The sequence below is a fragment of the Xiphophorus maculatus genome, chromosome 6 (assembly GCF_002775205.1).
Source record: "Xiphophorus maculatus strain JP 163 A chromosome 6, X_maculatus-5.0-male, whole genome shotgun sequence".
Classification (NCBI taxonomy): Eukaryota; Metazoa; Chordata; class Actinopteri; order Cyprinodontiformes; family Poeciliidae; genus Xiphophorus; species Xiphophorus maculatus.
The window spans coordinates 3564442-3575586 of NC_036448.1; the positions used below are offsets into that span (position 1 = coordinate 3564442).

At 42.6% G+C, this 11145-nt stretch overlaps 1 protein-coding gene across 1 annotated transcript; it reads left to right on the plus strand.

Annotated features, from left to right (window-relative positions):
- Positions 1–346: 346 nt before the first annotated feature.
- On the plus strand, positions 347–10769 carry LOC102223981 (Y+L amino acid transporter 2-like). The gene is made up of 10 exons (XM_005802377.3): positions 347–516; positions 706–1238; positions 4435–4560; positions 4647–4791; positions 5981–6104; positions 6758–6861; positions 6958–7054; positions 7159–7308; positions 7936–8119; positions 9319–10769. Exons 2-10 carry the CDS (start codon positions 719–721, stop codon positions 9411–9413), a joined length of 1545 nt encoding a protein of 514 aa, XP_005802434.2. The 5' UTR covers positions 347–516; positions 706–718; the 3' UTR covers positions 9414–10769.
- Positions 10770–11145: the final 376 nt, after the last annotated feature.

Below are 11145 nucleotides of genomic sequence, written 5' to 3' on the forward strand. Positions count from 1 at the left end.
TGTTTTTTTCAATCATTTTGCTGATGAATGGAAAGTTGGAGATCGGACTCCAGTTCTACACTGGTGACTTACCAAGAATATAAAGACCTTCATACTGTAAGTCTCTTTACATTACACTTGCCTGGCCTCTAGCATGTTTGTGTTCAGGTCTGTGTGTAAAGCCATCCTTGATCATAGCACCCTCTCTTACCAACATGTTGGCCTACCTTTGAAACTGGTCTGGTCATTGTCTGGGCTGTATTTGGGCTCAGAGGCGGCTCGGTTCGCCCTGAAAGGCTCCCTGAAGGCAGGAGCTGCTTGTCTCTGAAAATAGCACACTGGAGGCATGGGGGCGACGTGAACGTGTGCTTTGGCCAGTGCTTGGAAAACACAGGTTGTGTTTTTGCAGGCTTGCAGACATTGCAACATCGTCCGACTGTCGCTGCCTCTCAGTTCTAATCTAACCAGTGTCCAACTGGAGACTTGGAGAGGTCGCACTGACCCAGGACAAGAAAACACTCATATCTCATAAACAAGGTGAGCTGACTTGCTAGTCTAAATGTTTGCAGTTGTTACATGTGTACTCTGCATTTCTACCTTAACCACATGCTTTATGACTTGTCCGTAAGTTGCTGGCATTGGCCTCACGTTGTTATTCTGCAGTTTTGTTGTTTGGGAATTGTGAGCTTCCACTATCTAATTGTTGCTCCTTTACCTCAACATCAGGACTGAAGCACAGATGGGGGATATAAGGCAGACCATCGGTGTCATGTCGCAGACGATATGCCCGAGTTCCCCGGCTGCGTCCGAGGAAGACCTGAAGACTCCAAATGGTGGGCAGCGGGAGAAGATGCAGATGAGGAGGGAGATTTCCCTCATCAACGGGATCTGCCTCATAGTGGGCAACATGATAGGCTCCGGGATCTTTGTCTCGCCCAAGGGGGTTCTGATGTACAGCGGCTCCTTTGGGCTGTCCCTGCTGATCTGGGCCCTTGGCGGCCTGTTCTCGGTGTTCGGAGCCCTTTGCTACGCCGAGCTCGGCACCACCATCCCCAAATCCGGAGCCAGCTACGCCTACATCCTGGAGTCGTTCGGTGGCTTCCTGGCTTTCATTCGTCTGTGGACGTCCATCCTGCTGATCGAGCCGGCCAGCCAGGCGGCGATATCGCTGACATTCGCTTTCTACCTGGTGGAGGCTCTCTACCCGACCTGCCAGCCGCCGTACGACGCGGTGCGGCTCCTCGCTGCGGCGTGCCTCTGTAAGGATGTGTGCGTGACTTTGAAAATACCGCTCATCTGTCAGCTGCTCCCTGAGCTAAATCTTCTATTGTTCTTGTGCATGAGATGATGGTGTGTTTTGAGTAGGTGCACAAAACTTTGTGATGCTCACAAACATCGCAAAGTTGAAGTTTTGTTTGCTGCCTGGTTTTCATTTCCATGAATTTGATTTATTGTGTAATATTTAGGAGGGCAGGGGTCAAGTGGGGATTGGGTTTGGCGCATAAGAAGGGACTTGCCCAGTGTGCCATACATGCAAGGACCAAAGATAAGATTACAATGTATAAAGGTTAAAAAACAAACATATATATACATTTCAACAAAGATGCCTGTTGAAAAATGAACCATACTATTCTAAAAATTTAATAGAAAAGCTTCTATTGTTATTACAGCGTTCAAAACTAACTTTTTGCGTGTTTCCACTGGCGTTTATGATAGTTATTCTCTCATGACGAGCTACAACTCAGTCAGGCTGGAAGCAGTGTTGTAACAGTTTTGGCTTTTCTATTATAGTTGAGTTTTATTTTGTTGCGACTTTTTGTTTGTCTAACTCTGTGAGAGTGTTTGCTAGTTTTTATTAGTCATTATTTATTCAATATTATTTAGTTTCCGTTTACCTTTCATTAGTCATAGTGGCAGTCTTAGTTTTTTTTCATACTCTGGTTAATTTTGGTGTGGAATTCAAAAAGGTCAAAGTATCATACTGTGATCATGTATAGATTTATTGGGCAATGAAAACTCAGGGGAAGATGCCACTGGCAAAAAAATATATTCAGTTATTGTTGGACAACCAGCTGACTCCAGTCGGCCTTGAAGTATTAATTTTACTTTTAGTCAGAAGAAATATGTTGGTGTAACGGGATTGACCATCATGATGTTCAGGTGGGTTCTGTGTCCCAGAGACAAACGTGTTTTAATGGGAGATGTGAGGATCAATGGCAGAACAAACTGGCAAGAGAGTCATAAGACACAATGTGGAGTCATACAGAGATGCGACGTAAAGCAGCTACACTTCGGTGAGGAAGAACTTTATGCTCACAAACGACAGCTGGTTGCATGAATTCTGTTGTCTTGTGTCTCAGGTGTGGATTGTTCCTCAGCTTAAATCTAAGATTCCTGTTGCTTCATATAATCCTGGGTCAAAGGGCGTCTTGAGTTGAGCTTCTTTCCAGTAATTGTTACACTGGTTTCAATTTGCTCGATGTAAAACGACACACGCGAGCTTTCGGTCAGAGTTGCGGCTTCATTAGGCAGACTCAGTAGTACATGTTGGAGCCTCTGTCCTGCAGAATACCACAGTGTGTCCAACAGCCTGGTTTTGTGCTTTGGAGCCCCCAGGACACAGAAGCAGTATTTAGGCTACAGGAGCCGCTCTACCAGGAAAAAGGTTTCTGTTTTCGTAACCGCATACTCGCTGCGACCCGCTGCAGAGTCACATTCTCCGGCTTCTGACAGCCGGGCCTGAATCGGGACACCATCACCTTAGATGGCCCCCCCACCAAATGTTATTTAGTAACTACTGGAGGATTTGCTTTACGTTGCCCTTCTCTTCCCTTCTACCAACTTCTATCTGTTCTGTTCTTCATATTTTTTTTATTTTTCTTTGCTTTCCTGCTTCGATCAGGTTCTAGATAAAGTTGCGATAAGAGATAACAGTGACACAAATCCACAGCTAATGTACAACTCTGGAAAAAAATTAAGAGACCGCTGCGCTGAACCTCACTGAAAACCTCTTGGGTTATTCCATCAAGTATTGACTTTTGAACTCTTCCTGAGTTAAGACACAAGCATTGTTGTTTCTGAATTAATATTAACTTGTTTTCTTTGCATTATTTGAGGTCTGAAAGCGCTGCATCTTTCTCGTTATTTTAACCATTTCTCATTTTCTGCAAATAAATACTAAATTTTTGCTTGGAATTTTGGAGACATGCCGTCAGTAGACCATAGCAGAAAAAATAACAATATTCATTTTACTCAAACATATACCTATTGTCTGCCACCCTAACATGAAAATACACTAGGTTTGATTTTAAGCCAAGTAGCTCTGACATGCTATTACTTATTTGTCTTGTTTCAAAGGATTACTGAAATACATTGCTTCAAATAAATAACGCATGCATTCATCTGATAATCCTCTCTTTACCAAGGGAGACATGACCAAGGTAGCAGTTTGCTTAGCATAAGCTAGCAGCTAAGCTAAGCAAATGCAACCATGGAAAATGACTCCCGTCAGCATGTTGAATTTTCAAAGTGACTTCAACTCACTGCAGGTTGACCTATATTCTAATTGAATCAGCTAACATTAAAATGATTTGACCTCTAAGGGCAACTCATAGGCTACATGCGCACAGCAGGCAAATAAGACCCTAACTGTTTTTGTCCAGATGCGACCCATATCCGACTGTTCCATGGCAATCTGAACGGCCCAATGTCCGATCTTTTCATACCCTAAAAAATCCAAAGCGCGCCACTTCCATATGTGGTACTAAATCGAATACATATCCGATAGTTTTCAAAGCGTCTGCCGTAGAGCGGTCATGTCAGATTGTCTGACTTTTACGTCATTGAAGTAACAGAAGAAGCCAGAGACGAAGTAAATCCGGACACAAACAATGGCTGAAGCAAGACGTGACCATTATGAAAATGAATTATGAAAGAAGTTTGTGTCACTGAAGAGCATCTCATCACCATCCTGGTTCTGACTGCGCACCCAAACTTCACCGCAGAAGTTACCGTCAATGCTCCAAAAAAAAAAAAGCCCATTTCCATCAGATGTGCTTTATTAGCATTAGCTCCCTTCATGTTGCTATGATCTTGTGACTATACTGTCGGCTCCCATTGCTGAATAAAGTTTAAAATTGTCCATTATTACTTCCGTTAGCAGTGTGCTGCTGTGTGACGTCAATGTTCTTCTTCATGCGGGTCACTTCAAGGTCTTGAACCGTTCACACAGAGATCTAGTGGCGGTTGCATTTAATTAGTGGCATAAACGAGCACGCAAAAAAAATCGCAGTAGAGCGAGACCTGCTGTGTGAACGTACCCTTAGACCATAGGCTGGTTGCAGGAGAGTTAATTTTCATTCCCCCACAGGAAATTATTTAGTATGGAATCCAAAGTGATGTAAGTTTAACATCTTGGCTATGAGGTTGACTTATTGTGTTCTTTTGCTTCTCCAGGTATATTGATCTTCATAAACTGTGCTTATGTGAAGTGGGGGACTCTGGTCCAGGACATCTTCACATATGCAAAGCTCATGGCCCTCTTCCTCATAATCATCGTTGGACTCCTGAAAATAGTGTCAGGTAAGTACAAACCAAAACCAGGAAAGCATCAGAGAAAGAAAAAAACACCAAAAACACCTGCTTTAATCTTTGGCTTTTTTCTGTAGGAGACATAAACAGTTTTGAGAGTCCATTCGAGGGGTCCTCAACCGATTCGGGAGCCATAGCTTTGGCTCTCTACTCAGCTCTGTTCTCCTACTCAGGCTGGGACACACTCAACTTCGTCACGGAGGAAATTAAGAATCCTGAGAGGTAACCTGAGCATGCCCAGGGTCCGTCAGTAACGGCTCATGTTTGTCGTCATTTTGCTTCAACTCAAACTGAAATCCCTGGGAGACAATGCTGCATAAGGGAACAGTGACTTTTTACACTTTTACAAGAAACGGTTGCTAAGTTAGTTGGGTTTCTCAGAACAGTCACACTGATAAAGGCTGTTGGCTGCATCAATATGCCGGATCATCAGCAATTTCCTTCTAAATTCAGAGAGATTGGTAGTAAGCTCTTTGACTGAGCAAGAGGTATCTACAGTATACAATAGCAGCAACACTGCAACTCTACAGTGACCGTGTTGTTCAGTGCTAATAATAGTCATCTTGCAACCCGAGGCCCCGTTTACAAGGAGCCGGTTTTCAAAGAAACCGTAACATTTGCACGTCTCCAGTGATCGGAGTCTCGCCGAGTTTCAGAGTCAACATTCTCACCAACACCCAGAGATGTGAAAGTGTACATGTGCAAAACGCATGGATGCGGGGTTTGTTTTATGCATGCACGGACAACAAAACAACAAAAACAAAGACAGATAGCGTTGCGCTGTGTGTGCTACTTACCCTGTACAGTTTAGCACAGTGGCTACATGAGCACTGGAGATATGTTACTGTTTTCTATATGAGGTGGAAGCTAACAGTCAAAAGCACATACGGCTTTCGACGACGTACTAAACTCACACCGCCATCTAGTGCATGTAAAATCTATCTAGCATCCAATAGGCCTTTCCAGGTCTCCTAATTTGCTTGGAAAGTAACCCTGAAGGTAGGAGCGTCTTTTGTGTCATAATGCGGATCATTTGGTCGAGCAAACGACGCAAAAAAACAAAAGTGGTTTCTTGTGAAAGCGTAGAAGGTTGATTTCCACCAGCGTAGCGTCGATGTGAACGTTACCAGTGTCAGTCACTTTGAATGGCAGGAGTCCACAAAAACCAGGGATATCTTCACTTTCTAAATTTGAAATCTTTCCACAACAGACGGCAAAATTATCACCGACAATGCCTTCAACAAAACCTAACCAGAGTGCACAAACTGCTCCTCTAATAAGTCATGCATCACTATTAAACATAAATATATAGCTCAGTAGAAACTGAGACCTAGAAAGCTGCGACTAAGTCCAAGTTGTGTCATGTGTTACAGTACTTTTCTGTACGTCAGTTCCTGTGGCTCTGTTGCAGGAATCTCCCCCTGGCCATCGCCATCTCCATGCCCATCGTGACCATCATCTATCTGTTGACCAACGCCGCATACTATGTGGTTCTAGACATGCCATCCCTGCTGGCCAGCGACGCTGTTGCTGTGGTAAGAAGCAAACAGTCACCCGAGAGACGAGTCCCACTGATGCTAAATATAAAGCTGCTCTAGTTCGGGATGAATGCGGTGGGGCAACCAGGACATTTTTATAGAGGTGCCCAGGCTGTGAGTCTTACTGACATTTTGGCTGGACGGTTTATGTTTCATTGTTGTTTTTCTGCATGACTCAGACCTCTAACGCTTTAGGGTTTACGCTAGAGTTCTCAGGATGCCGGTAATCACAGAGGGTGAATAAGATTTGCTCCTGTTAAGGTTGGGAACATTAACAAAGGCCATAAAGACAACAGAGTCAGAGCTGATCTTTAAAGTTTAGGGTAACTTTTAGGGTTGCACAGCCCTATTTTCCTGTGGAATATGATCTTAAATTGTTCTATGAAAATGTCAGCCTGGTAGAAGGCTACCGTATGTTTTTTTTTTTTTTTTTTTGCTGAAGTTAGTTTAGCTAATGGGAGTAATAATAGGTAGTAGGGCGTAGATTGTTCTGTTTTCTTAATTGAAAAACACTAAATGGTATATCTGCTGTTTAATTAGTAAAAATAGGATCTTTTTTGAAAGAGCTGAAATATTCTTGGCTTATCCTACTGGGAAAAATGGTACAATGTGTATTATTGGAGCATCAGTTTTCCATCCTTCCCCCACAGACGTTTGGAAATGCAGTGCTGGGTCCGTTCAACTGGATCGTACCGATATCGGTGGCCATGTCCTGCTACGGAGGACTCAACGCTTCCGTCATTGCTGCTTCACGGTACTCAGAAAGCATGGAGAAGGTGCTCACATTGAGTTCATGCGGTCAAAGGAACCAGTAGTATGCTCTGCTAATCTTTCCGTTTGTGGAACGCAGGCTGTTCTTTGTCGGGGCTAGAGAGGGCCACCTCCCGGACAGCCTGAGTCTGATCCACCTGAACCGCTACACACCCGTGCCGGCGCTGCTGTTCAATGTGAGGAGCACACCACCGTGTTGCATCCGAACAAATGAATACCTGATCAAAATGCTGAAAAAAAAAAAAAAAGACATCTGAATGTTTTCTAACTGTGGCTTCAGGGGCTCATGGGTCTGATTTTCCTGTGTGTGGAGGATGTGTTCCTGCTCATCAACTACTTCAGCTTCAGTTACTGGCTTTATGTCGGTCTGTCTGTGGCCGGCCTCATCTACCTGCGCATCAAACAGCCAGAGAGACACAGACCAGTCAAGGTACGCCGTACTTGATTCCATCTTACTGATCTAACTTCCTTAAGAAGTACATGAACGTTAATCTTCTTGCCTTGTACAAAGTGTTGCTGCAAATCCACAAATATTAGTTGGCAATCGATCCAATTGATGGCTGCAATCCGTCGCTGTCTTCTGTTCTCAACAAAATGTTTCCGATAAAATAAGTTTAGTTTGCATTCTTGTCTGTTTGTATAGCCGACACAAACATTTATTGAGTTTACAGTGAAACCAACTAAATAAAAGAGATATTAGACTTCTGTCTGTTACAGGAGTTTACGCGCACATAGGTCGTTTTGTCAGAGTGGCCGCTTTCCTTAAGAGTGTGACGTCACGTTCAAGGGGTCAGTACTAACTGTCCAGATGTGAGGCTATTTGATGCTAGGCCGAAATTGTGCCATCAACATGACAACTATCAAATACAGTTTCAGACATTCAACAGAATGAAAGAGAAGTTGCAGTGGTTCGGCCAATGTACAAAGGATCAGAAATCCTCCACAGTGATGTGAGAGATTGACAAAGTTCTACAGGAAACAAATACTGTGAAGGTGTTGCAGGAGGCGATTCTACGAGCTGCTGTTCAGTTCATCTTCTGTGTTCCTGTCTCTGCAGCTCAGCTTGTTCTTCCCCATCGTTTACTGCATGTGCAGCCTGTTCCTGGTCATTGTCCCTCTGTACGGAGACACCATCAATTCTCTCATAGGGATCGGCATAGCTCTGTCAGGTGTGCCGGTTTACTATGTCACCATCTACCTGCCTGAGGAGAGGAAGCCCCGATTCATACGCAAACTCAACAGTAAGCTTTATGTTTCCATTTGCATGTAAGCTTAGCAAAAAAAATAAATAAATAAGGATGCTTGTGCCTGAATATTTCTTTGTTTATCAATGTCTCTTGCCAGTTAGAAGTATTCTGTTGGGAAGTGTTTTCTCCTCCTTTGGACGGTGACACATCTGTAAAGAAAAGGCATTTCTGGACTGAGCATCAAAGTTTAACTTGTGACCACTGATGGTCACAAGTTAAATGTCACAAGTCACATCGGTGGTGCGAAGACACAAGACGACGTAGTGGCAATTTGCTCATTAAACAAACAGCGAGCTCTCTGGTGTGCGGAAAGAACCCGATACGCCATAACTTTGCCATGCTGGTCACCTGCTGGGTCACTTCTGTGGGACGGCAACCAGCGTTTGTTACAAGTCAGTTGATGGGGTTGTGTTTGACACTTTGGCATCAACTGTTTGTCCAAGTTAGCCTGGCCGTTACATTTCTACGCACTTCCATTCGGTTTTCTGAGATTTGTTTAATTTCTACAGTAGAATTTTAACCTAGCCAATAAGCAAACAGAAGGAAGAGTTGTGAAGGTTGACGGCGAGTTTCCGCAGTATTTTTTGAATTGTAGTTTGCCTGTGATTATAGCTTGACAATGGCAGCATTGTGAACGAAGCCATTCAGTCCGTGCTGGCCACGCTTCCAAATATCGCGCAATTAAAGAGGAATCTTTAAGATATTTTAATCCTGTCGAAGATGTAGGTCAGCTCAGCACTTCTCTCTTCGCAGTGGGTTGTGGTTGTTTACAGCGCATGCAACTTGCAGTAAGCGTCATATTGCAGCTGTTGCATTATATATGCATTACCGTCGAACGTTAGCGATTGGGCAAAATTGGATCTAGTCGTTTCAAACAGAGTCACGCCTCCAGGACGCGATCGCTTCTCGGTGGCCGAGAGCAGAGACCTTCTGGATGAAGCAAAGCGTGGAACAAGGGGCTGGTTTACTATTACTATTTTTACCAATAGTATGTTTATTACCATCAAGCATTGTTGCAATAAAGATGTAACAGACACAAACAGACTGCACTTTGTTTTGCTAACAGAGAAATACTTTTTTTTTTGACAGTTTGCATATTTGTTACACATTTGCTACACTTTGATTATACTCAGATTATTCATGTCGTAAATGTTTCTGACATTTCCTTCACTTCCTGTGTCTCTCTCTCCAAGCCTCTATCACCAAATACACACAGATGTTGCTCTACTGCTGCCTGACTGAGTTCGACACTGAAACAGGAACGCCGGACGGCGGCAAAACACAGTGAGACGCGTCCGGAACCACTCCATTCTTCCGGCTGCTTCCTGGGCCCTGTGTGGACAGTGTGACGGTGTTTGTGGGAATTACTTCTTGTCAGGCCTGCATTTACAAAACGAAGGGCCTAAAATCTCAAAAGACTCGCTGAGAAGGAGCGACTTCAACGTGGTGGCGATTTATTTTCTTTTTCAACTTTTGTATGTTCCGAGAATATCTTCTGTGAGGATTACAAGGAAACATTTGAAACAAATGTGTAGCTAAAGCACACGTGCTGAAACGCTTCGTACAGAAAAGGACAGAATTCAGTCCTCTGTCTGACACATTAGATAGTTTAATTTTCAGGTACAATTTTACATCCTATTTACTCATTAAAGAATCGTTATTATTAATCAAAAGCAGCTCTAAACAAATGAGATTTTAGCTTTGACTTAAAGAAACTGTTTCAGCAGTTTTGCAGTTTTCTGGCAGTTTGTTTCAGATATATGGAGCATAGAGGCTGAATGCTGCTTCTCTATGTTTGGTTGTGGTTCTAAGGGATGCAGAGCAGAACCAGAAGACCTGAGTGGTCCGGAACATTGATACAACAACAACAACAAATCTTTAGTAACATTAATAGCATTAATGCTAAGCTAATTAGTCATTTAAAAACCGACTAAAGAATTTTGAAGTATGTCTATCAGCCTGGTTTTAGTGATGTTCTGGATCAGTGGGTCACTATAAGGTTTTTTTTGTTTTCACTGGAACTCGTAAGCTGCCATGACTCCTGGGTCTACTGATCCAAACGTGGAGCACAAGAAAAAAAACCCAAACAATGTCAACAGGCTATATAAAGAACTAAAAAGAACTCTTCAGAAAATAATGCAAAATTTAATCGCGTTATACGTTTAATTTGAGCCGTACGTGTTATGATATATATTGCCAAAATAAAAAAAAATAAAAAAAACTTCCAAGAGAAATAAACACACGTGTAATGGGCACAACGGTTTGCCAGCTGGTATGAAATGGAAGAAGAACAACTTGAAACAGCGAAGTAGAGAACTGACCTGTTTAACTAATGAGCACCGGAAGCGGCTACGTTCAAATTTCCGCCCAGCAGAGGGCGCTGGTTGAGCTGAAAAGCCCGGTCCTCAAACAATTACATCATTGCGTTGGTTGTGTTGTACCGCTTGTTACTGTAGGTCTGAGTTATAGGTTCAAAATAAGATATAAGGAACAGAACGAAATAAAGCACCTTACCAGCTCAATATGTATCTATTGTAGGTTGCCAAGTTTCTTCCAAGACCACAGTGTGTGACTTTAGCTGTATGCTACCTCCAAAAACCTGTAACATTTTGTCAGTAAAAGGAAGAAGCATTTTCTATTTTCAGACGGGTGTATTTTGTCTTCAGTTTACTGTGTCTGCTTTGTTAGTGAGACTGTATTTAGAATATTGTTGCACTGTATGTGTGGGTAGAAATTAATGGCTGACCTGACTTGCTCATTGTGTGACGTATTGTCTGTGTACGGGTGGTAAAAATGGCCAAAAATAATAAGAAAAAGAAACAAATAATAAAAAAAATAAAAATAAAATCTTTCAATTCAATACTTTATTCACTAAATATTTACTGTATGTTTTCAATAACTTCATTTGCAAAAGTAATCATTCTGCTTAGATGTGTTTTATTGGGATTTTATATGAGACGAACATAAACTAGAACATCATTGTGAAGTTAAAAGAAAGAGGATTCATAACGCTTTTATAT